General features: G+C 35.2%; 1 protein-coding gene across 2 annotated transcripts in view; it reads right to left on the bottom strand.

Annotated features, from left to right (window-relative positions):
• OVA9 (glutamine-tRNA ligase, putative / glutaminyl-tRNA synthetase, putative / GlnRS) overlaps nucleotides 1–27,848 on the bottom strand; it is a 185,336-nt gene that overhangs the window by 52,384 nt on the left and 105,104 nt on the right. For both annotated transcript variants that reach the window (XM_089788734.1, XM_089788735.1), the window contains exons 12-18: nucleotides 25,109–25,199; nucleotides 24,939–25,025; nucleotides 24,625–24,822; nucleotides 24,446–24,544; nucleotides 11,974–12,105; nucleotides 11,712–11,848; nucleotides 8,082–8,181 (exon numbers count right to left, since the gene is read on the bottom strand). In XM_089788734.1, the coding sequence (XP_089644860.1) occupies nucleotides 8,082–8,181; nucleotides 11,712–11,848; nucleotides 11,974–12,105; nucleotides 24,446–24,544; nucleotides 24,625–24,822; nucleotides 24,939–25,025; nucleotides 25,109–25,199 (844 nt within the window). The remainder of the gene's footprint in view (nucleotides 1–8,081; nucleotides 8,182–11,711; nucleotides 11,849–11,973; nucleotides 12,106–24,445; nucleotides 24,545–24,624; nucleotides 24,823–24,938; nucleotides 25,026–25,108; nucleotides 25,200–27,848) is intronic.

Genomic DNA, 27,848 nt, shown 5'->3' with positions numbered 1-27,848 from the left:
TAAGATCAATTTCCCCTCATCATCTAAGTGAGGTAATACTGCAGAAGGCACCACATTCTGACCCAACGCCGTCTTGAGGCGTGACACATGAAACACATTGTGTATTCTGTTGTCTATGGGAAGCTCCAACTCATAAGCCACCTCGCCTACTCGCCTGACAATCTTGAATGGTCCATAATAGTGTGGCTTGAGTTTCTCTACACCACTCTTCTTAAAAGTAGACTGTCTGTATGGCTGCGACATGAGGTAAACCATATTGTCTACCTCAAAACTACGCTTCGTCCTCTTCTGGTCTGCATATTGCTTTCGCTGGTTCTGAGCTCTAGCAATATTGTCTCTGAGAGTAGCAACTATATCCTTACTCTCCTATAATAATTCACCTGCACTGGGTACCCGACTATCACCCAACAACAAATCCAAGAAACTGGGTGCCTCATAACCGTAAAGTGCCATGGTGTCATCTGTATAGTTATGTGATATGTAGTATTGTAACAATACTCGCAGAGATATATCCACCTGACCCAAGCTCACTGCCACATAATTCCTTAAACACCTTTCCACCCATTTGTTCACAATCTCCGTCTGACCATCGGTCTGTGGGTGATAGCTAGTGTTGGGTGTAAGCTCAGCGCCACATAACCAGAATACCTCCTGCCAGAAGTGACTCATGAAATGGCTATCCCTGTCACTCACAATGTTCCGAGGCAAACCCTGTAATCTAAAAACCTCTCGGAAGAAGATCTCTATTACCTGAGCTGTTGAGTATGTAGTGGTGATAGGGAAAAAAATAAGCATATTTTGTTAATCTATCTACCACCACATAAATACAATCTCGTCCTTGTACCTTGGGCAAACCCGTAATAAAGTCCATTGAGATGCACTCCCACTTCCTATCAGGAATCGAAAGTGGTTGTAGGAGCCTAGCCGGATAGGTGTGTTCTTGTTTGTTCTACTGGCAAACAAGACACTCTCGAACGTACTGCAAAACATCAATTTTCAGCCCCTTCCAAGTGAACTGCTCTCGAACTGACCTATAAGTCTTGAAGTACTCGGGATGGCCCACTATCGATGAGTCGTGAAGTGCTCTCAAGATCAGCAGCTTAACCTTCGATCCTGGGACTAAGTAGATCCTGTTCTTGTAAATGATCCAATCATCTACAAGTGTGTATCTGGTATCAATCACTATTCCCTCCACTATATCAGAGGCCCATGTATCCCTAGCATACTCTGCTATAATCAAGTGTCGCCAATCCTCTGTTATCTGAACCATAGAAGTGAGGTGTGGCCTTCGAGATAGAGCGAGATAGAGCATGTGCAACAACATTTTGAATTCCCTTGACATATGTGATGTCAAAATCATATGCCTGCAGCTTACTTACCCACTTCTGCTAGTTACATTCAGGTCCCGCTATCACAAGATACTGTCTGAATTTGGCCAAAGCATGAATAATGGCCAACATCTCCTTATCATATATACTAAATGAACGCTCGGGACCTCTGAGCTTCCTGCTCTCATAAGCTATAGGGTGCTTATTCTGCATGATTACAGCACCTACTCCCTCTCCAAATGCATCACATTGAAGCTCAAATAGCTTTGTGAAGTCAAGCAATGCTAGAACTGGGCACGTCGTCATTATTTCTTTGAATCTCATAAAACAGTCCTGTGCCTCCTAAGTCCACACAAATGCCCCTTTTTTTAGCAAATCTGTCATGGGAGCCGCATGTTGTGAATAGCCACTAACAAACCTGCGATAGAAACCACATAAACCAAGGAACCCCCTCAATTGTAAAAGGTTCTCTAGTGGAGGCCAATCAACAATAGCGCAAATCTTTTCAAGATCCATTCGCACTCCATCTGCACTAATGATGTGTCCCAGATATAATAGCTCTGTCATCCCTAAGTCACATTTGGACTCCTTGGCATACAAGGACTCCTGTAGAATGCTCAACACCGTCTCCAAGTGCTCTAGATGCTCCTACCATGATCGGCTATAGATCAAAATGTCATCAAAAACCACCAGCACGAATTTCCTCAATTGATGGTGGAAAACCCTATTCATAGTGGATTGGAAAGTGGCAAGTGCATTAGTCAAACCGAAAGGCATGACTACAAACTTGAAGTGCCCACAATGACATCTGAAAGCAATTTTCTCAATATCCTATTCACGGACTCTACTCTGGTGATATCCTGATCTCAAATCAATTTTCGTGAAATAACAAGCCCCGTGCAATTCATCTATCAACTCATCAATGCGAGGACTGGGATACCTGTTCTCAATGGTTCTCTTATTTAACTCCCTGTAATTAATACACATCCGAAGAGTACGATCCTTCTTTTTTACCAAGACAACAGAAGATGCAAAAGGTGACTTACTTGGTCGGATGTGCCCCATAGCTAGCAACTCCTTGATGGTCCTCTCAATCTCATCCTTGAGTCGCTTTGGGTGTCAGTATGGTGTGATCATGACAGGCTTAACACCTTCCTCCAGCTCAATAATATGCTCAATGCTTGTATCTGGTGGCTTGCCTGGTGGAATATCACAGAATACCTTCTCGTACTTAATCCTCAATTTCTGAATATCAGGATGATATTCAGCCTTATGCTGCTACTCCTGTGTAGGCATCAAAGTACAAACTGTTGCCCACTCTATATCATTATGCCTGGTTAATCTCTCCATCCACATAAATGAGATAGTCCTCACATCACCATTATGGATAGCCTTCAGCACATGAGTCCTACCATCCACCTCGAATCGTATCTCCATATCCTCCAGTCTCAGGGTAACCTCCTTCAAAGAATGTAGCCACTGCATCCCAACTACTATGTCCATGTCACCCATTTTGACCACATGATAGTCCGCCTTAAACTCATAGTTGTTCAGGTGCAAAGGTACATCTCGTACCATCCTGTCACAACGAAGAGTATATCCATCAGCTACCTTGACTCTCAGTCCCTCGAACTCCTCAGTAATGAGTCCACGCCTCTCCACAAATTGTGCATCAATGAAATTATGCGTGGCACCTATGTCCAACAATGTAATAACCTTCTGCCTAGCCAAGACTCTCCGAAGTCTGAAAGATCCCTCTCTCTGGATACTAGACAGACGTGCCTCCTGTAAATGTAGCTCTGGTTCATTCTTTTGCTCTGCACTATCTATCTCTTGCTCGCCCTCTACTTCATCAGGATCCTCATCATGGTTTTCTGAGCTATCTGAATCTGAACCCTCATAATAAGCCCACATCGCCTAGTTGGCCTTCCCTTTAGGCCTCATTGGACAATCATGGCCATACTCATAGGGACCTTTGCAATAGAAGCATAGCTTCTTCCTACGCAGGTCATTAAGTGTCTCATTGTCCAACCTCTTACTTTCCTCCTTAGGTAGTTGAGCCTCTCTATGAAAAGGTTTCCTTGTGTCCTTATCTTTTCTCGAAGGGAAACTCGTTGCCTGGAATTTATTTTTAGACGCTAAAGAGGAATCCATGTCATGAGCTTTCTTAATGGCTTCCTGCAAAGTGGGAGGGTTGAGAGCTTTAATCCACCCTATCAATGGATCCACTAATACATCCATAAATAAAACCAGTATCCTCCATTCAAATACCTCTGTTACTAACACTGCAAGTTTCTGAAACTCTGAAATGTATGTTTCCAATGATCCCCACTGTTTAAGCTTAGCTAACTCCTTGAAATGGAGTTTTGGATCCTTCCTATCAAAACGTTCAATCAGTCTCTCCGTAAACTCCACATATGAGGTAATGTGTGCATGACCCATAGTGACCATACCATGAAGCCACCACTCGTGTGCTAACCCATCCAGATGAATTGTTGCGTACTTAATAGCTTCTTCTTCAAGCATAGGGTTCAACTGAAAGTATGTGTCAAGCTTTTGAACCCAAGCTCTTGTTGTAGACTTCCCTGAGCCATCATAATATGGTAACTGAAGTTTCCCAACTTTCTTCTGTAGCTCATCATTCTGGTTCCTATCGTATCCACGTGGCATATGTTTCATCCGCACATCCATATACTCCCTAAAGGTGATTGCAGCAATAAAGTCTGGTCCTCCAGCTTCCCAATCTCTCCTCAGCTGATCTTGTATATCAGTGATCGAGGGCTCTAGTTTCGGCTGCTCCGGAGCTCTAGGAGGAAAGGTGGGAATCATAGGCTTTGAACTCACTGTCCTAGCTTGCTGGGGTACATGACCGACATTGTTCCTAACTTGTTCACCTCCATTTTGTGTCCCATCCTGGTTATTCTCGTTCGGATTATTACCATTTTGATTATTTCCACCACCCATGTTAGCATTCAATCCCATTTGACGAGCCATCAACTGCATCATAAGCTCCAATCTTTGATTCTGTTCCTGTGCCCTTTGTTCTACTAATTGTTGTCCCTGTGCTAAGGTCTCTAATAACTGTAAAAATTTGTCCACTCCAAGATCCCTAGCATTCCTGTCTCTCATATTGCCAATAACCTGTTCACCTGTATCAATATGATCCTCTAGATTTTCCTATTCCTCCTGTCCTGTGTTTAGACGAGCCCTGGTTCTTCTTAAATTATAGTGATGAGTTAAAGATTGAACATTCCAATCTGTCATATCACCACCTTTTCATTGTGTTTGTACCCACTAGGATGGCAAGATAATTTGGCTTTGATACCACTCGAATGACCCTACTCAAATCTAATCCCAAAATGTTGATAAAGGTTCAAGAAAACACTTTACATACAAGGGTCATATGACTGATATAAAATTTCAGTTTGCTTTTATGGCTCTTTCCTTCACTTAGCATCAATAAGAATGCTTGCAAGTAGACTCTGAATTGACTAAACAATAAAGTTGCAATATTCAATGCATATATATGATCAAACCATGAGAAATGAACACCTACAGCCAACTGGCATTTTTACAAACAGTTGGTATGCAAACTAACTAGCTGATAAATAATGATATTGAATTGCTCAAATGACACCAGCAACTATTATCTCCTTAATTGCAATGAAATTTCTAATACAATGCTCATGAAATATGGCCAAGACTTTTGGCATTTACATGGATTACAAAAATGATAATGTTGGTATAATGCACACCTTCAGCTGAAACTTATAATACCTAAAATGCAATGCTAACAAAGGAACCTGGTTGTAGATGGCTGTAATAATTTTCTCCAATGCTGCCTTTTCTGCTTTGTTTTTTCCGATCTTCTTTTTTCACTTGCTTTTTTAGGATCTGCTTTTTCGCTTTTCTTTTTCGAACTGCTTTTTTTGGATCTGCTTTTTCAGACTACTTTTTCGAATCTACTTTTTCGGACTGCTTCCAAAAACTCAAACCCTCAGGTAGTCTGAGTATACAAATTAAGCTCAACTTAAAATGGTTAAATACCACTTCCAAAGTGCAAACCTTCAGAAAGTCTTTCACTTCCTCAGTTATGCAATCTCTTGAGAAGTATCGTTCTCAAGGATTATGCTGAATATTTGCAGACCTGAATGGTGCCACAAATGCTCAAAGAGAATGGTAGTAGAATCATCAATTCCCGTCTATCCAAATGGGAGCCCAAGCCCTCTATTTATCTACTAAGAACTTCTAGAAACATCCTTTTCTAAGAAGTTACGAAGAACTTCTAGAAACATCCATTATAAAATCTCATTATAATGCACTTTTTTTTATAATAAATAACTTTGTAAAATAAAAGTGCAACTCAACTTAGAATTATAACATGTAGGCCCTGTATAAGAAGCGATGATAAAATATAAATAAAATAATATCTCCAAGAGCATAATGAGCCATCTAATCACCAAATAATGCCAAAAATGACTCTCATCAACCCCATCTGCCTACGAGAGTCTGGAATAGGCAAATCCACGATTAACGCCATGTCGAACTAAAGAGGAGACATTACAAGAGAAAACAATTTTCTTGAATTTAACTACACAGTGTTAATAGTCACCAAACTTTTGGTTCAGTTGTTGCAACTATTTAGAAATACTTCTAAACAGTCTATAAAACCTTGAGAGTCCAGATTATTAAAATCTTTCATAGCTATAAATTTTCTTTGGTAAGAACTTCACAGGTTGGCAAGAAAACCAGCTCTGTGACCACTATAGTATCCTGAACAAGATATTTGTTGATGTTTCCTTTCAACAATATACTCAGAGATAAAACATTGTAGATAATTTCCAACACATTCGAAAATAGTAGAAATGCCAACCGACACTTTCCAACCACTTCTTGAATACAATAACAGGCTCAAATATAAACAAAGGTAATACGAGACATTCAATTAAAACCAATGGTTCTCCACAAGATAACAATTCGTTGTTCCCAAATTAACATTCAAGACGTCGAACATAAAACTATGAATTACAAACTGATGAGATGAAACCAGCAAACTCATATAATTCCTTAAACAACGTGATTGCCTTATACAACAGCAATATAACAAGTGGCTAAAATGCTATTGTATTATACAACAGCAATACAATAACCAGTACACAGAATTCAATCCTAAATACAGATTCAACAATCGGATTGGAACGATAGGATAAGAACCTATAAGCACGAATGAAACACCTGAAGTGATGTTTCCTGAGACAATGGATTTGTATCTACTGCTTGCTAGCACAAGGGGCTACGTCCTCCAACTAGCTGAAAGTTGAAGCTTTATGAGACTCTCACAAGAGAGAAAAGTGAGCTGAATAATAAATCAAGCCTGCTCAGCCATGAGTCTTTTTCCCCTTTAAATCACAAAATTGAGACTATTTGACTTCCCTCTGGCCTTCGTCCTATTGCTGGTGACTCTTCAACTTCTCTCCGATAAACCATCTTATTCCTCCTTGTCCTCATGTGACCACATGGAATATTAATTTGACCTTTAATAATAAATCTCCAGCTTACATAGTCAAATTTAATATTGTAAATTCATTCCTTCTTAATAATTCTAATGTCCCCAAAGAAGGAACATTACACTTTATAAAAAGGCCACCATAGCAAAGAACTCTTCTCCACTTTGACAATAACCACGTGGTGAAATGGAATTACAAAAAAGAGCAATGGTATAAATAGTTGAGATAATAGGACCACCGCCAACCCAAGTAATAATTACAAATCAAAGATAGCATGCACTAGCTGGTTGGACCATATGTTAAGGTTTATTAAATTTATATCAGACATACAATTCTTTCAATATGCAGATTACAATGTACAAACTTTCTTCTTCCTTGCTCGCAGAACAAATTCAGAATTAAATCTTTAATAATTATGAATACCAATGAAAATAATATTGGTATGATGCTGAAACACTTCTTTTCTTCAACTCTGAAAAATCACCAATTCAAGGGGGGAGAGAGTATTTATCAATTTCTATCTCTTTATGAAATCGGTTCATATATATACATGTCTCCACAATGTGGAGCCATGTTCATCCATGGCATGGTCCTTTGCAAACCAACACAATCAGTCACCAAAGGTTGCTCCCAAGAGGCCCAATATAATAATCAGTTTAGCTAACACAATAACCAAAAGAAAGCCGCTGATCTGCTACATTATAATTGATCATTATACAATGTAGTGCTGTGCATAACATCTGATCATTACTCAATCCTAAGCAAAAATTATATACGATCATTTCTTGATCTGTAGCATGTAAGTTAATGCAATTGCCAATGATTATTACTCGATATATGGCAAGTGAGGATGAAAGAATTCTGATTACACAGATTTATCTACTTGTGTAGTATTTTGATCAAATACAAGGTCAGTGGCTTTACAAAGCATTTAGAATGATTATTTGTACAGGCACAAGCAAGGCATATGTATGTATGTATGTCAGTTCACATAGTGAACTCGCATACATACATACATACTAATATTTAAGTAATCAAAGCAATCGTCCTTATATCTGACCAAAGCTACTATCCATCAACACCATACTACCAATCCATTGTCAGTCATATGACTTTCAAATTAAAAATTCAAATAAATAATAAGATGCTCCATACAAGTAATAAATCTACACTCACTACATATTCTAAGTGGGCTAGAGAGGAAATGTGAGACTTTAAAAGCTTCAATGCAGGTTTAAAGAGATACCTTGAGAGGATTAAGTACAACCATAGTTCGTGGGGCTGTTTTGTTCAATTCTTCTCTGATATAGTACTCAAGACGGTCTAACCTTATCATACTATTATCACTGCACAGAAAACATGATTTTAGCTTTTCTATATCTATCACCATTTATATACTTGCAGATAACATTAAATTTTAGCAAATCCAAGAGTAGAATGAAAATGTTCAACAACAATATTTCTCACATCTGAAACCACTGTTTAACACAAGTGTAGTATTTTCCAGCATGGAAGAAATGTGAGGATCCAATAAAATACATGCCACATATTTGTGAAGTTACTTGTCCCACATGTAAAAGCTCTTCTTAACAATCCAATGGAAAAGTAACTATTAGTGCGCTCTTTAGAAAAGCTATAATAAGAACCGTTTATTTCACAAGCAATTGCTTTTATCCACAAAAGAGAAGAGTTAACTATAAATACATTCTCAATTATTAGGGTTTCTAGTTTGCAAAGTTAAATTGTTGTTCAAATTTTCCACAAACAAAAGCAACAGTTTGATAGAGATAACTTTAAGAAACTCCCCTCTAAAAAGGAGTTAAAATCTTAGTAAATCTTTCACTCTTTAGGAAAAAGAAAAATTTAAATTATTGGCAAATGTCTCAATTTTCTTATAAGAAATGTTATTTTAATTGGATATTCTTTTAATCACTTTTTTTTGTAAACAATATTGGCGAATCTCAAACAATAATAGGAAATTTATTAATCACCCTGCAAAAAATCATCAAACTAAATGTGGAAATCTTTAATGAATTTAATGAGTAGACTCTAAAATATTTAGTTGTCACCATTTATTTAAAATATAATCTAATAACCCTCATTATATTCTATGAGGTAAATGTATTGATGTTTTCTAATTCTAATGGGCCCAAAACTTCTTGAAGCACATTGACTTCCATTGAATCCAAAGAATATTGTACCCCTCACAAGCATTACAAATAAAATAGGAAAATTGTCACCTCATGGAATATAATGATGATCATTAGATTACATTTTAGATTAATGGGAGCAAGTTGGCAACTAAATAGTGGTAATAAAGCCCTGAAGTGACTAATAATTATGATATATTATTGGTGAGTTATTTTACATTTCTATAATAACTTATAAAATTCAAGTGAGTCAAATCTAATCATGTATCGAATATTGTGGCAAATTCTTGAGTATATTATTATTAAAAAAAATATTATTCAACAATTTAAATATTTCTAAAACAAAATTTTGTAAAAATGTGGCAACTTAGGTTGCCGCAGATCTCAAATTATTAGCCAAATTTATATTCTCAAATTTCAAAAATTCACAAATTGAAGAATACTAGCCACTAAAAATATCACTAGTGTTTAAAAAAGGAATCTAGAAACCATTTCACTCACTTTCGATTGTCTTTTGTGAATCACTCTTCAACTAAAACCAATTATTTAATTGTATGTCTTTATAATGTTGGTTGTCTTGGGTGGTCACCCTCCCCCCTTCTAAATTGGCTTCAAAGCTTCCTAGTTTTAGTTTTGGTTTTACAGACTTCACTTTTGGTCACTAAAATTCCTTACAGCTATTGCAATTGATTGTAAATTGATGTGCCTTTTTCATTATTGTATATAGATAGATAGATGCATGGGTGGACAGGAGGATAAATAGATGGAGGATAGATGGACAGATGGATAGACAAATAGATAGATGGATGGATAGATAGATAGAGGGATGGATGGATGGACGGATAGATCAATGTATGGATAGATGGATGAATGGATGGACAGATAGATTGATGGATGGATACATAGATAGATACATGGATGGATAAATAGATAGATAGATAAATGTATGGATGGACAGATACATAGATAGATAGATGGATAGATAGACTTCTTTTGTACTTTAAAGAGTGAAAGGATAATTCTTGCAATCCATGGTATTGAACAAAAAGTTAAATTATAATGCCTTGTTTAAGTAAATTGAAAATAGTCATTGCTTTCATTTACACATGGATCATTAACACCTTAGGCCTTATTTGGATCATCCAACATTGGAAATCAACACTCCCAACTAAGGATCAACTCCAGCATAAATATTTTAGAGATATCAATAATTAGTAATGGCTATCACGATTGATGTTACTTAACTACAGATAGAGATATTGATAATTAGTAATTGCTATCATGATTGGTGTTACTGAACAACAGATGTACAGTTGCATAGTCGACAAAGATTAATTAATTTGAAGGAAACAATCACATATAAAAGAAATGAACAATATTTCCCTTGCTCGTGAGATGATTGCAATCAGCAAGCTCAGAATCTAAATACACTTATAGCAAATCATTTCTTATTTAGGGTAAATTGTGTAGCATTTTGACACAAGTTTTTAACCTGGATATATCATACTAAGTATAAAAACGATAAATCATAATTACAATAAGTTATAAATTACTGATAACTTGACCAAACAAATTCTCTTTCATGGGAATCAAGAATAGTGTGGAATCATATGAGTTGAAACAATAACCAGTCAGGAAACCAATGTTTGCAATCTCAAAGTTGATACTTTAGGGTTTATTATGTTGTTTTTCTAGGATCGTTTCTGCAAATGTAGTAACATTGCCAATGTGATTGATGTCTTCCAAATGCAGATTTGAAGACTCCTAAATATGAGAGTCATGAGACATGTCTCTTGAAGAGACATATGAGAGGAGACATGTCTCATGAAGAGACATGTCTCTATAGTTAATCATCATTCGTTAATAAATAACCATATGTGTAACTCATCTTTAAGCATATATGCAATATTAATATATTAACCATATATGTAATATATTATAATTATTACATTATCATATAATAATGTATAATATATATATTATATATATTATGTTACGTATATAATATATATATATATAAGATATTTATCTTAAAAAATAATTTTCCATCAACAAGGTATCTCATGATAAAATCAATCTGACAAAAGCTACAACCTTAACAACAAAGTTATGTCCCTATGTGGACATAACAGATCACCATCAGTGTATAAGCAAATAAAATTAGTTTGCTTTTCAATCGACAATCATGCGGTGGTAAAACAATTACATTCAAGAACCCGATAACATAATAGTCCCTTCTGATTATAAGAGCCCAATTGGTTGAGTAAAGTCATATATATATATATACAATTCTTATCAATAATATAAGACATAAAAAAATGTTCATATAAATCATGAATACAAATACTCAATGTAATGAGTATATCACTTTGACTAATGCTATACTTCAACATATTATCTGAAATTGCAGAAGTCATTAAACATATCAATAGAGATTGTACATTAATGCAAATTAAGGCTTCAACTAAGTGAAATACCACAAAGCCTTATCACATTGTTTCTTGAGCCAACAGGTAAGCATTGCTGTTATACAGTGATGCTTTAACAACTTTTATACTTGCATATGATTATTAATGAAACTATCTACAATCAGAAATCTGTGTTTCTTATAGTAATTTTTATTTTGGGTGAATAATATCCAAGAACATGGCATACAAAATATTACTCACAAATAAAAACATTTTAAGTCACCAATTTATGGGAAAAGCATTGTGTTATGTGTTTACCTTCTTGTTATTCCAACACCTCGAACGAAAGTATTAATTGCATCTGAAGAAACACCTCTTCGTCGCAAGCCAGCAAGTGTCATAAGCCGTGGGTCATCCCAACCATCAACCCATTTTTCTTTTACTAGCCTATTTAGCTACAATGAAAAGGAAAAGGCAAACAATACAAACATTAGCAGCCAATTGAAGTCAAATTAATAAATATATTAGACTTGGTTTCCACAAATTAAAGTTATCAATTTTAAGCAGGTGGCATGCCTACCTTGCGCTTGGACATTACTGTGTTAGTCACATTTAGTCTGGAATACTCCCACACATATGGAAGGTAAAGGTCTAAGGATTCCAATAGCCAATAATAAGAGGCACGACGAGATTCAAATTCAAGTGTACAGAGCTGCAAGGTTAAGAAAACAAACGTACTTTATGTTCCTGTCAACAAGTATGAGCTTGCGAAAGATCATCCAACGTAGAAGGCAATAAAGTAGCAGTTCAATAAAAGATTGTATCAGTATGGTAAATTGGTCATAAGTGCAAAATGATATCCAGGACATGAGAGTAAAACATAGAGAAATTTTACATTCTGAAAAAGCATGAAAAATCCAGTACAATACAGGCAAGGTTTAAATAGAATTTTTTTTAAATAGCATTTCATAACATTTCCAGAATGAGGACAACTCAAAAACCAAAATATGAATTTCCTTACGGCATAAAATTTGACCATGTATATAAAAAATAAGAGTATATAGTTTTTAAGTTTTGTTTTAAAGTTTAGCACCAAAACAACATGAAAAGTCAACCTTCATATCCATGCAATAAATACTGCAAATCTGAAACACGGTAAATTAATATATTTCATTCCTATTTATCGAACACAAGAAAGATTTAAAAAAACTGTGTCAAAGGAATTAAGCCCAATAAGTTAAGTCATTGGGTTCTCATGTCAAAGACCCAAATCAAAAACCCTAAAGTGACATTTTTGGAACTGAGCATTTTGCTGACAAAATTCCTCAGTTTATAGCTTGAGCAGTATCCCTATAATGTTGAATGTAAGGGTCCTGTGTTGGGAGGAGGTGTTGTCCTTGATGTCAACCTATTTGATTACTTGCATTTGAGAGTTTTTAGACATAAACTATGGCATTGTCATTGTGATGACAATGATATGGGCTGAGGTTTAATCACCATGCTGTGAATGCTATGCTATGACTGCGAAGATGTGGAGAGATTGCTAAAGGTATGATATAAACCAGATGTGATGATACTTTGGTAATTTTTATGTTGTATAAGGCAAAATCTCTGGTGATTGACAGCTGAAGGTATTCTCTATGGTGGATGTCCACCTCCTGCCGTTGATGTCCACATGTTGAGCTTAGTAATGTGGTAGCACTGTGTTGTGAGGTTTTTCCCTCGTCATTGGTTGCTGATGATGTAGAGTCCCAAATTTTGGTGAATTAATTAATTTAATTAATTATTTTGAAGTTGTCCTAGTAAAATTAATTCATAAAAGAGGCAAGAGCCTACAACACAATGGTAATTTTTGAGCCTCTTAATTGGGAGGTCTTGGGTTTGAATCTACTCAAGCTTAACTAATAATCGAAATAATTAATCACAACAAATAATAATAATCAACCTTGGCCTCCGCCTCTTACCAATCAAAAAAAAAAAAAATTAAATCATAAAAGGGATGACTTTAGTTTTATTAATATAAATAAAAGTGACTGAAATAAAGATATGCTATAAAGTCACTTTATTTAATAAACTTGTCCAGCTTGTTCAGGAAGCAACTCCATTAGAGAAACTCCAGAAGGTTCACAAAATTATTACAAAAGCAGGGCTTCGCAATTCATTTGAGGGATGTTCAGATTTTTTTTGATTTGAAGAATTTCCCTGATGCGTTTGCATTAGCAAGATATCTGGAGACGCAAACCTTTGGTAACTAACCGAAGAGGTGGACAGAAACCTACTTCTTCCTGGGCATGTTCAAATATTAATTTGATTTGAAGAATTTTCCTAATGCATTTGCACTATATGGATTTCTAGAGACACCGACCTTCAGGAATTGATCAAAGAGCTGGATGGAGACACTGTTCTTCCTAGGAATAAATTCGTGTCAGAATTCACACTTGTGTGAAAATTGTGAAATATTTATGAGAGGACAAATTGTAGGGATTCATAATCTGTTATAAAAATAAAGAGAGATATTTCTTGTTTGAGAATAAAATTATTAAATTCTGAATTTTATAAGTATGGCGGATTGAAGATATGCATCTGAGATTCAATAGCTACCAATCTGAGTTTGGATGCAAATAACCTTTTGTTTATAATATTACATTTGGAATGGGGGGCGATCCTTAATAATGCAGGCATTAAAATTAAGAAAGATATTTTAATATCGACCCTTATATTATAAAAGGACAAGAATTGTGCTTTAATAATTGGTTCATCGGACCTTAATATATATTGTGGTGGATGTTAAAGTTTTATCAGATTTAGGTTTACGAAATTATGTGCAACTTGCAATAGCACATAGTTACTCTTTCAATGAATATGTATATGGTATGAAGAGGCATGTCTTTTGTAGAGACACGTTTCTTGTTAATATCTTAACACATTAATTATTACTATAACAAATATCACAGATGATATTTGCTCAATGTATTATCATGATTATAATATATGATATATATATATATATATATCATACACACTCACACACTTAATAATTTATTATCAACAATAATAATAATAATGCTCCGTGATAATAATAGAAAAGTATATGTAAAGTTTCTGCAAATTCTATAGGTTCAGATCTGAGATAATACCTTTATATTTGTTGATGTTCTGATCTTCTTCTTCTTTAAGAATGTAGAATGTAATTTTCAGAATATTAAATGTTATTCTGAAACTTATTTGTCTCTGCAGTAATTTGTATGGGGCAGTATTTTTCGAAGGAGCAAATTTCAATGAGTTTTGTGTCCTTAGACTACAATAACACAACCCCTTATACCAAGACCAAAGGGCATGTCCCAAAAAGGGACATGACCCTCTCTAGGTCGGCCCATACATCACTTATAGAAATCGGCACCCATGAAGGAGATAACACAAATGTTAACTAACATAACAATTAGTTATAATTAGTACATATCATGGTTATTGCCAAGGATCGCCACCCATCCTATTTGTCGAGTGTAGTGTATATAATGCTTTCGAATGGTAGAAGGGGAGAAGATTAAGGTGCGGTCTGCACTTCTCAAACCAATATGAATATCACTGTTAATATTTAACACTCCCTCTTAACTTGATAATCATACTGAGAGAGAACATATCTAGCATCATCAATTATGATAAATAAGCATAGATTGATACTCTATATCTATCTTAATCTTCTGAGCAAATGGTATCATGGAACACATGATACTGAGTCATATAACCATCTTGTGATATGACTTATCACTTATACTAGTGATGTCAGTATTGCATGTAATGCAATACACACAGGATAATCTGAAGAACGATTAAATTCTTCATTTATCCAAGTTGTGACTCATAGGAACTGGCAATCCTATATCACAACTTGATCTTGAATTAACATCTACCTGAACACAGGATAAAGTCTAAAGAATAAATTCTTCCTTTATCCAAGTTGTGATTCATAGGCATAGAAATGCTTATGTCACAAATGATCTTGAACTCACCTAGATCTAACAGTAGTTCTATATTGTTCAACACATTATCTGAGAAATCGTCATCTCTCATAATGTATTTTTTATACAAGTATTCATTACCTCAGAGATCATCACCTCTTAAATAATGAATACAAACGATGGAGCCCATAACAGTCAATAGCCTGACAATAAAATTATTTTATTAATAACTTAAAGAATACAAAAGAATCATAATTCAACCATACCAAGTCTTTTCCTGAAGTGATCTATCTTCACTCTAGAGAGAGGTTTGGGGAGAATATTTGTTGTCTGATCTGCTGTGCAAATGTATTCTAATTTTACAGTATTCCTATCTACTATATCTCTTACATAATGGTAAGGAATTTTGATATGCTTGGACTTGTCATCACAAATTGAATTCACCCAAAGCTTGATGGAACTCTGATTATCACAATGAATAATCGTAGAATTCATGGCTTGCCCAAATAATCTCACAAGTACTATCTAAGCCAAATTGCTTCCCGAGAGGCCATCGCTACTACAATGTATTCAGCTTCTGTGGAACTTTGTGCTACTAAAGACTGTTTTTTGCATATCCAAGATATCATTGTTGATCTTATACTGAAACAGCATCCTAAAGTACTTTTTTTGTCCTTAACACTTCCACCCCAATCTCAGTCAGTGAATCCATGTAAATCTAAGTCAACTTTCTCATATTTGAGCCCAAGATTAAGAGTGCCTTATAAGTATCTCATGTGTTTGACTACAACTAGGTGAATCTCCTTTGGCTCACACATATACTGACTTAAGGCATTAACAGCATAGCAAATATTAGGTCTTGTATTTACCAAGTACATAAGGGACCCAATCATCTGTCTATAGAGAGTAGAATCTATGGAAGGTGATTCTGTTGCTACTTCTTTAAGTTTATGTAGATTAGCCTCCATTGCAGAAAACATAGACTTGCAATTCCACATTCCAAATCTCTTCAAAATATCTAATGTATACTTCCCTTGATTAAGTATAATGATGTCAGAATTCTGTCGTACTTCCAATCCTATGAAGTAATGAGGGAGTCTCAAGTCTTTTATCTCGAATTCTCTAATTAGATCTTTCTTGCATTGATCTATGAGATGATAATCAACTATTATTAGTAAATCATCAACATACAGTATCAAAATTACCATATCATCTTTATCCCTTTTATAATATAGATTTGGATCGACTTCATTTTTGGAGAATCCTAAGTCGGTGAGATAATTATCAATTCTTTCACACCAATCCCTTAGAGCCTATTTAAGCCCATAAAGAGTTTCATTGAGCCTGCAAACAAAAACATTAGGATCATGAGTTTCAAATCCTTCAGGTTGCTCCAAATATACTTCTTTTGTAATCTTTCTATTCAGTAATGTTGTTTTTACATCCATCTGATGTACTTTCCATCCCTTCGATGCTGCAATAGCTAGGACTACTCTTATAGAGGTATATCTGGCAATAGGAGCAAAGGTTTCTTCATAATCAATCCCTTCTTTCAGAGAGAATCCCCTAGCTACAAATCTAGCTTTATATTTTTCAATGCTACAGTCAGCAGCATGCTTTATTTTAAATATCCACTTGGAAGAAACAACAAATTTTCCTTCAAGTCTTGGAACAATTTCCCAAACATCATTCTTCATAATAGATTGGTATTCTTCTGTCATTGCTTCTTTCCAAGCTATATGTTCAATAACATCTAAAATATTGGTTAGTTCTGATTTAGACAATTCATTCATGTTTGTTGTATAATTAGAAAATCTTTTGGGTCTTTTGCTTTCTCTGACTGTTCCAAAAGTCTTGTGCTACCTCTACTGTTTTAATGGCCCAAAGTGGTCTTTTCTTTGAATTTTGAGTTTCTTCGAGATTAAGGTTTTGAATTTCATCTTCAATTTCTTCCATGTTCTCCCTCTGAGACTTAGTTTCAATATTTCTTTCAGAACTAGGTAAAGGAGAAGGTTCTTTAAAACTTGGAGCTCTTTTGAATGCTAAATCTTCTTCAAAAATTACATCTCTACTAAGTTCAATATTTTTCTGTCCAGGTATGAAAATCCTATATGCTTTAGATGTTTCACTATACCATACAAAAATACCTTTCCTACCGGATGGTTTTAACTTAGTTCTCTTTTCTTTTGGAACATGGATATATACAGGGCACCCAAAAATTCTAAGAGAACTTATATTGGGTTTAACTTTAGTAAAGACTTCTTCAGGAGTTTTATCTCTAAGGTAGGAGTAAGGGCTTTTGTTTTGAATATAAACAACAATACAAAAGGCTTTTGCCCAAAGATAATACTCTAGATTTTGATCAAATATCATAGCTCTAGCAACTTCTATAATTGTTTTATTCTTCCATTCTGCTACCCCATTTTGTTGTGGGTTGTAAGAAACAGTATACTCCCTCTTAATTTTTGTTTCTTTACAAAACCTTTTAAACAAATCTAAGGTGTATTCCCCTTATTATCAGTTCTAAGAGTTTTAATTTTATTTCTTGATAAGTTTTCATTTAAGGTTTTGAATTCTTTAAATCTCTTTAGGATTTCTTTTGATTCTTTGCATTTTAAGAAGTAAATTCAAGTTTTTCTAGAGAAGTCATCTATGAACAGAATATAGTACCAGAATCCTCCAAGAGAGGGAACAGATATAGGTCCACATAAATCTGAGTGGATTAATTCAAAAACATTGTTAGTTTTTCTAGTGCTATCATGAAATGGAATTTTGGTGTTCTTACCCAAAGCACATCCTTTGCATATGCTTGACTGATCTTTATTTAGTTAAAGTACACCAGTAACCATCTTCTCCATGGTTGATAAAGTTTTGAAACTTAGATGTTTTAACCTTCTGTCATATTTCATTTATGTTTGTACCTTCATGAATTAAGGCTTGAATAGGTCGACTAGGTTCTAAATTTAATTCATATAAATACCCTTTTCTCTGACCAATCAATTTTTCTTTCTTAAGTGAGGAGTTTTTAGCCCAGGTTATGACTTTACCGTCCATGAATGCAACATTATGTTCATCATCTTCAAGTGTCGTAATCGAGATTAGATTCCTTTTTATTCTTGGTACATAGAGTACTCCTTTGAGAAGTAGAGAACTACCTGACTTTAGTTTCAAGGTGCAATTTCCAATTCCTTTGACGGAATGTGTTGAATTATCACCAATGGTAACTTTGCCATTAACTTTTTCTAACATTGAGTCTAGTGCTTCTTTGTATCCTGTAATATGTCGAGAAGATCCACTATTAATCACCCATGCTTTACTTGAGACTTCATTTGATAGTGCTGAATAGAATACGCAATTCTCAGGATCATTGTTATCTTCTTCCCTAGTGATGTTTGTACTGTTCACTTATTGTTTAAAATTCTCTGGGCAATTAGATCTGTAGTGTCCAAACTTTTCACATCTGAAACATTTTGTTTTGGATAGATCATTTTTAGATTTATCATTCTTTTGATTACCCCTGTTCTTCTTGAAATGCTTCTTTTTACCTTTATAGGAATTTGTATTAAGAACATGAAGTTCTTTATTTTCTACTTTCAATTTTTTGGATTCTTCCCGAAGACAGTCTCCAAGTCTATTGAAGTTAGGAAAATTATCTCTAGCACTTACTCCTTGTGCAAATGTTTCCCATGATCTGGTAATCCATCTATAGCCATCAGTGTTAGTTCTGTATCATTAATGATGGTTCCTATAATTGAAAGTTCATCTCTTAGGCTGGCAACCCTTAGGAAGTAGGAATTCATCGATTCTCCCTTCTTTATTTGTATGTGATTTAGTTGTCTTTTTAGTGCGAGAACTCTAGTTGCATTGTTAACCTCATATGCATTTAGTAATGCATTCATCATATTAAATGTTGCTCGATGTTTCATTCGCATGGGTACTATATCATTTTTCACTCCATCTAATATGATCTGAATGGCTTTCCTATTTCCTTTACTCCAAATAGATTTATGAGGTTCAACAGTAAATTGTCTAGATTTTGCATCAACAAATTGTTTTACATCATTTTTTTCAAGAATCATCCTGATTCTGAATTTTCAAGCATCAAAGTGTTATTTCCCATCAAACTTGTCCTCGGGTCTGATTGTGTATGCCATTGAAGATAGGAGAATGATGCTAGATATATATCAAGTCTCATTATTTAATTTGTAGAGCCTAGGTTCGACTACCAGAGCTCTAATACCATGTAAAGTTTCTATAAATTCTATAGATTCAGATCTAAGATAATACTTTTATATTTGTTGATGTTATGATCTTCTTCTTTAAGAATGTAGAATGTAATTTTCAGAATATTAAATGTTATTCTGAAACTTGTTTGTCTCCGCAGTAATTCGTATAGGGCAGTATTGTTTTAAGGAGCAGACTTCAATGTGTTGTGTGTCCTTAGACTACAATAACAACCACCCCTTATACCAAGACCAAAGGGCATGTCCCTTAAAGGGAGAAGACCCTCTCTAGGTCAGCCCATACATCACTACCAGAGCCTAGGTTCGACTACCAGAGCTCTAATACCATGTAAAGTTTCTATAAATTCTATAGATTCAGATCTAAGATAATACTTTTATATTTGTTGATGTTATGATCTTCTTCTTTAAGAATGTAGAATGTAATTTTCAGAATATTAAATGTTATTCTGAAACTTGTTTGTCTCCGCAGTAATTCGTATAGGGCAGTATTGTTTTAAGGAGCAGACTTCAATGTGTTGTGTGTCCTTAGACTACAATAACAACCACCCCTTATACCAAGACCAAAGGGCATGTCCCTTAAAGGGAGAAGACCCTCTCTAGGTCAGCCCATACATCACTTATAGAAATCGGCACCCATGAAGGAGATAACACAAATGTTAACTAACATAACAATTAGTTATAGTTAGTACATATCATGGTTATTGCCAAGGATCGCCGCCCATCCTATTTGCCAAGTGTAGTGTATATAATGCTTTTGAATGGTATAAGGGGAGAAGATTAAGGTGCCGTCTGCACTTCTTAGACCAGTATGAATATCACTGTTAATATTTAACAGGATAGACATCAAATGTTTAAAGCCGATAGGCCATTCAACCATTTGATTTCATTGATTGGAATCATCTGATCGAAGTTACAATCATTAACAGCGGAGTTTTATAAATAGTTCATGTTTATTGAAGCGAGCCTTAGAGAAATTAGAATTCATTGTTAATATTTATGGTTGACATAAATATATTATCATAAAGCATTCATTATATACAGGACTCCTGTAATTATGGCAACGGAGAGATAATCATTAAGAGATAGCATTATTTACAAATAAATGAACACAATTCTATAGTCCCTGCAAAATAATTTAAAAACAGACATTTCCAAAGGCTCGGTCTATTATTGGCAGATAATATTGATTAAAGCCAAATTATTACTATCGCTGCTTACTACTGCTGCCAATTGTCTCATGCGTAGAGGAATCCTGGAACTTCAGAGATTGAGTGTATCCTTCCTGGACTTGGTTTCATTCTTAGTGTACCAAGTATTCTCCAGATTATAATTATATTGCCACCACGGGATCCTTGTTCTCATTGGACCTGTCATTCCTGTCTATCACACAGGATTTACAGAGAAAATTTATAGAAAAAAATTTGGTTGATGCTGGTGAGAAAAGGTAGTGCATTCAAGCATTATTAGTCTCAAATCTGTAACTTCCTGCTGATAATTCTCAGTAATTGTCTGGAGATGTATCAAACTTACAGTCCTGTGGTAGTTGTTGATCCCTACTGCTAAGCATTGCACTCAATGAAGTCATATCCTGAGCAACCAGTTTCGCGGAAGCTGCGCAACACTCCTACGCGTGGTTGTTACTAATATCATAAGTTACCCATTGATCTGCTATTGGAATTTCATACTATCAAAAAACAGATTGTGGTAAGGCATTGAGTTCAACCAGCAGTTCAACTGCCCTTATGGTAATTTACCTTGCTGAGGTCAGAAATTCATCAATAACCCCTTTCTCTGTATCTACTTCTGATTTCTGCGAATACAATCAGAGAATGGTTTATTGGATGTCACTGTCTTTAGTTGTTTTTTCTGTTAGTTTCTTGTGCAAACAAATGTCAATCTGCATTTCTTAGTCATTGGAAAATTGTCAAAACAACTGAGAATCTGAACAGGATGCTTGCAAACTGGTTATCAAAATACCTCCAAAGCAATAAGCAATTTGTTTAACAAAATTGGAGCACAATTTGAGTTAAATCAAGTCAGGGTTCTTACAGATGATGTCACTTTTGTAGAAAGTTGCTGATCAGTTGTGTTGCCCAGAGTCGGTGTAAAGCTAATGTGGCAATGTTTGATGTCAACCATCTTTTGTGTTGACAAGCAGAGTTGGAAATGACAGAGGGTGAGGAGACTCATGTTTGGTGATAGAGATAATATCATGATGAGGTCACGTTAGAATGAAGATTAGAAGCATGACATTGTTGCTGATGGCTATGTAATGATGCAAGCTCTTGGAGTATCTCTCATATTGTTCTTGGATGATCAATCATTGCTAAAAAGGTGTTTTGGTCATTGAAGAATATTAAGGTTGAATTTGCAAAAAAGTGTCTGGTTGACTGCCTTGAATGATGCTCTACACTTGGTGTTATGGTCCTACAATTTGCAACGTAGATTATCTCTCATAAATGTTGTATTCCTATCTTATCAAGTCCCTGGGGTTGCCCAAAAAGTATTTGGTGTATGTTGTTTGCTAATAGTTTGAATTGTCTATCAGAAATGGTCCAAAAAATGCTATGCATTGATGTTTCTTGTGTTGTGTGTTAGAGGGAAGACTTATAATGTTTATGCAGTGCCTCAATTCAAATTTTCGGTAATGAAATGTCCGCAAGCATGTTTTTGGAGAAGTATTTCATAACTATATTTCTCGGGTGAGGAGACTCAAGTTTGGTGATAGAGATAATATCATGATGAGGTCACATTAAGATGAGGATTAGAAGAATGACATTGGTGATGATGACTATGTAATGTTCCAAGCTCATGGAGTATCTCTCATATTGTTCTTGGATGAGCAATCATTGCTAAAAAGGTTTTTTGGTCATTGAAGAATATTAAGGTCGAATTTGCAAAAAGTGTCTGGTTGACTGCCTGGAATGATGCTCTACACTCGGTATTATGGTCCTACAGTTTGCAACATAGATTATGTCTCATAAATGTTGTATTCCTATCTTATCAGGTCCCTGGGGTTGCTGCAAAAGTATTTGGTGTATGTTGTTTTCTCGTAGTTTGAATTGTCTATCAGAAATGGTCCAAAAAATGCTATGCATTGATGTTACTTGTGTTGTGTGTTGGAGGGAAGACTTACAATGTTTATGCAGTGCCTCAATTCAAATTTCCAGTAATGAAGTGCCCACAAGCATGTTTTTGGAGAAGTATTTCATAACTACGACTCCTGGCTTTCCAATTATGAAGAAACTTGTACAAAGGTGGTTGTGGCAACTTGAGTCCACGTGTGAACATGAAATATGTTCTTGGGAATGATGCTATCCAAGGAACACTTCTATGTGGTCCCTGTGGCAGTAATTGTTTACTTTGATACTAAATTGTGTCTAGAGTTGGCTTTCAAGGTTTTTTGTGGATGTATACCCAACAGGGTCTTTGTTTCTGCTTGTGCTTATAATTTGGGGGAGTGCACAAGTCTTGAAGATTGTGTTGAGTAGTATTGGGGCCTTATAACCATCCGCTTTATGTCAATCCAGCTAAATGTGACTTTTTGGGCCGACTAGTGATGTAGTGCATGATACATCCTGATGTTACCATGTTGCCGTCCTTGAAGGATGTGTGTCAATGTGTTTAATACTTGTAGCTACATTGGAAGATTTGGTATAATATCTTACGTCCTCTTGATCTCCTGGATAGGAATAGTTTCACTGAAATTATGTTTTTGGTGGCTGACTTGATGAAATTACCCTGTCCTCTACTGATGCCTACCTAATTGACGTTTAGTAATGATCTGGATATAATACATATAGTAGATCAAATCATTGGAGATGCAAATCTAAGGTAGTAGATGAGAGTGGTGAAAGTAACCGTGCAAAATCGTCAAATAATTGCTTGTGGTAGTGAGTCAAGTGCAACTATATTCAAAGGAGACTGCTAGAAGCAATATGTTGAATGTACATACTTTGTAATTCATTTCATCTATCATATGTTGAGGCAATGATTCTCCTCTACAAGTCCTCCTTTGTATCTTGCTCAGAGATAGTAAGTCTTTTCAGCAAGTCATTTTTATCTTGCCCTACAATAGTGAATCTTGGCTGCAAGTCTGGCAGTGAGCCTCTTTATAATGCTTTTCATCTATTGTATTATCGCTGTGATTTATCCTTCATTTTTTTTACACTTAAACCTGGTGATTTCTTGTGCGTTGCTGTTGACAGCTTTATATTTCATTTATGCCAATTTAAATTAAGAGTTTTTGTAATAAAGTAAAGAGATGAACCAGTCAGGAACTTAAGAGTTAGAACAATGTCAATTCAAACTTCTAGTTTTGTAACCCGACTCCCCCACCCCACTAAATCTCTGGATTTGTTCAACAATCTGTGGTTAACATATGGTCCTTAATGGACAACTGTACAAGGCATCCACCCAACAACCAAAACCTAAACAACATAAAATAATTAAATATTAATATAATTATATACGACTCAAACCCTCTCATCTTCCTTTAAAAACAATTGAAATTAGTTTTCCTTCTGTTTTCTTTTCTCACTTTTCCTGACTTAACTTTGGATTTAAGGCTATGGTTGGTGTTGTTGGATGGCCTTTTTTTATTGATTTTTTGTGCTTTCTCCAGTCTGTCAATGATGCCTGGGAATCAACTGAGACAGCAATAAGTACCTCAGTTGTCCAAAAGACAACTAGGCTTTTTCCTAAGTATACGCACACATCTCAAAGATAAAAGAAAAGACTGACCATCGAACACTTCTTCCTGAATAGATAATACCAATTCTTAACAATAATGATATTTTAATACCTTATGAGGAAACACTTTAAACATAAATCTGAGAAAAAAACTTACTGAGTGTGTAATATTCTCGAGAGAATCCACAATACAATGCGTATAGTCATAGCTTGGATAAATACACCATTTATCTCCAGTGTGTGGATGGGGTGTAAACTGGAGACAAGTAAACAGTCAAGTCAATACATTGAAAAGTAACAGCCAATCGAAAAAAATCCCAAAATAATTAAGTTTACCTTTATACGGTACGCAATCAAATCATACATATTATAATTGTCACTTTGCATATCCTGTTTCATTCTAAGAGTTGCCTTTCCTTCATCAATCATTCCTTGCCTCATTTCAGCAAACAACTTTAATGACTCTGTAATTGGCCGATTTCTCCATGGAGAATCTAACTTTTTTTCTCGGTACTCTTTTATCTCATCAGGTGTCTGTCGAAAGAATTTTAATGATTATGCAAAATCTCTATGCATTTCACTACGAATATGGAATGATTATTTTGTTGTTTTAATAATGGCAATATTCCTGCCTTGTTTATGGTAGATACCTGATGATCAACATATGCATGACCACGCTTTATCAACTCCACTGCAAGATCATACAACTCTTGGAAGTAGTCACTACTGTAGGTTATCTGTGACGAAAAAAACAACCATGAGTACTTTTATACTAATAACAAATGAACAGTTGCCATTCGACCATGCATCCAAAGTAAACCTTGAAAGGCCTCCACCCCATCCAATGTACAATATCTTGAATATGATCAATATATTCCTGTTTCTCAGCTTCAGGATTTGTATCATCATACCTGCAAGAGATTTGAGCAAATCCGGATCAGCCATAGCACTCGAAAAGATCAACCATACACCTAAAAAAGATAAAAAATTCCAGAAAAACTAAACCAACACGTAACATTCAAATAAGTATAAGCCAGGCCTTCATTCCAGTTTCTCCAAAGTCCCTATCATAAAGAAGTTACATCGATCATATATTCAATCTGTGGCTCTACTTCTATTCCACCTCTTTTACCATTGCTTTGCTCATTCACTTTCTCTGCTAGATTCATTTAGCTTTTGTGGGATCTAACCCATGGGTGTTTTACTCATCTCAAATGAATAGTCACAATACCATTTTCCATCATTTTTGTTGGCTACATGTACAACGTAAGAGGACCCACTTACCACACAAGACCCTTTAAGAATTTGTTAGTAGGAGGGAGAATCAGTGAATGCAATTCAGTGATTTGGGATTTTCAAATTGCAGTCTCTTTTCCTATCATAATGGTGCTTTAGCAACTTCAATATTCCACCATTTTTGCAGTCCATACTTCCTGATTTTCAAGGCATGTGGGCTTTAGTGTAATTCCAGATCATTTTATTTCTATTTATGAACAAAATTCGCCGTAACATGTACAAAATATTGTTAATATTCTGGAAACTATTGCTGTTTGTGCTTCTATGCAATATTCCCTAGTTAACAAGCACTAGTAGTTCAAGTGTAAACAACATATGCCTACTGTCAATTAATACACTTCATTTCCTTTCAGTCATTCAAAATTTTACAGTGTGTGTGTATGTCTTGAATATACTAACTTAATTTCTGCTATCAAATCAGCTCAGCTCATTTTGTTCTTTTAGGTAATACTAATACTAGCGGTATAGGAGCCCCAGCCCAAGAAGCTAGCAAAGGATTACAGAATGACACCAGAAACAGACAAATAGCATACACAGACAAGCAACACAACAGCACGGCAAGCTGTGACCAATTGTAAACCAACACGGCAAGCCAAACAGGAGAAAAACATTGCAAAACAAGAACCCATCGAATAGCAGCATTATTAACGAAGTTCTGATAAAAACCCCAACTCCAATAGCATCATTGACCTCATCAACCTTTTCAACCAATCAACCGTTCCAACCCCCATCCACCACAATCACAGACTTAGTTTAAAAATTGCCATTCCCCGTAGACTACCTGAAACTCTCAAATTTGACTGCATAACAAACTTCAGACCTTTCAAATGGCTGTCTCCAATTGTCCACCCATCGATTGAGGATGGACAAAGCATTGGTGACTTATAGTCTTCCTCTGTTGTGAGAAACCAACGAAGAATTTACTAAAAAGCAAGTCAAAGGCAGAAAGTAATTTCAAGTCTCTAAAACCATGTCTACGTCTGACAGGTCTGTTGGTCATGTCCCGTCCTTAAAAAAAGATTAACTGATAAACAATACTAAATTAATTTAAAAATATATAACAATAAAAGTACAAAAATATTTAAAGTTAAGAAAATGGACAAAAGGCATGGATGGAAAAAAAAATTATCCCTAAAACATGAGGGTATAAAAGAGGGAGTGTAATGTCCCCTTTTTCCGTGTCAAGGAACATTACAGGATTTCTCACATCTCTTTATTTAGCAAGTAATGGAAGATAACACAGAATTCTTAACTTCTATGCTAATAAAGCAAGTAGCAGATGAATATAAACAATTGAAGCTTCAACACAAATATCAGTGCAGTATGTTCAATGTAACTTAATGTCTCATATACAATGCAGATGGTATGCAAGGATTGTGCAAAAATCAATGTATGAACCATGTATTTGTTGTTTCTGATATAACAATGAATAAATGAAAAACAGAGATGAGTCTCAGTAACTACATACTGATTGCTGTATTTCATCTACAGCAAAATACACGCAACTGTATGCAGGTCGTCTCTGAAATGGCAGTCAATATATGCTCTGATAAATACAGATAAGGCTGGCTAATATGACGATAACACTATGCTCTGGGATGTCATAACAAGGGAGACCAAAAGGCAGTGTACAATGGCAATGCACTATGATACAATTTGTATGCAGACATAATTAAGAATGCATGTGTTATAACATGATATTGAATTGTTATGAGCACATGCAAAACAATATGACGTCAATCTGTTACGAAGATATGCATGATAGTATGATGCTAAACTATTATGGATATGTGCAAGACAATGTATGACTGCTATTAATATGTGCATGACAATTCACATATGGTGTCGTTTGTCATGGATACATGCATGCAGAGTATATGGATGCAGCTACGAGGAACATCGATTACTACTGTAATGAAATGCATAATAGAATAAATGTTAATCTTTATAGCCCACAAGCTTCTCTTATTGTCCAGGTGATTCCTGGATCCCACACAGATGTAAAATCATTCATACATTCATTGCGTCAGGTTTAACTTATTGTGTGATCCACTTATTATAGACTTCTAGATCCCAAGATTAAAGCTCCAATGGTTCTTACTTAGCATGATCATGAATGACTTTCTTTGTTGATAGGAATCATTGTTTTTGTGATGGAGGTAAAGATCTGAATAGTTGATCTCCATTTGCTTAATAGATCTTCCATTGGTTCATCTTAACTGGAACACAATGATGGTAGTACTTGCCTTGCGTAAAAAATATGG

This window comes from Cupressus sempervirens, chromosome 6 (genome assembly GCF_028749045.1).
Source record: "Cupressus sempervirens isolate cs-2001-9-10 chromosome 6, ASM2874904v1, whole genome shotgun sequence".
NCBI lineage: Eukaryota > Viridiplantae > Streptophyta > Pinopsida > Cupressales > Cupressaceae > Cupressus > Cupressus sempervirens.
This window is presented reverse-complemented; position numbering and strand designations above follow the sequence as displayed.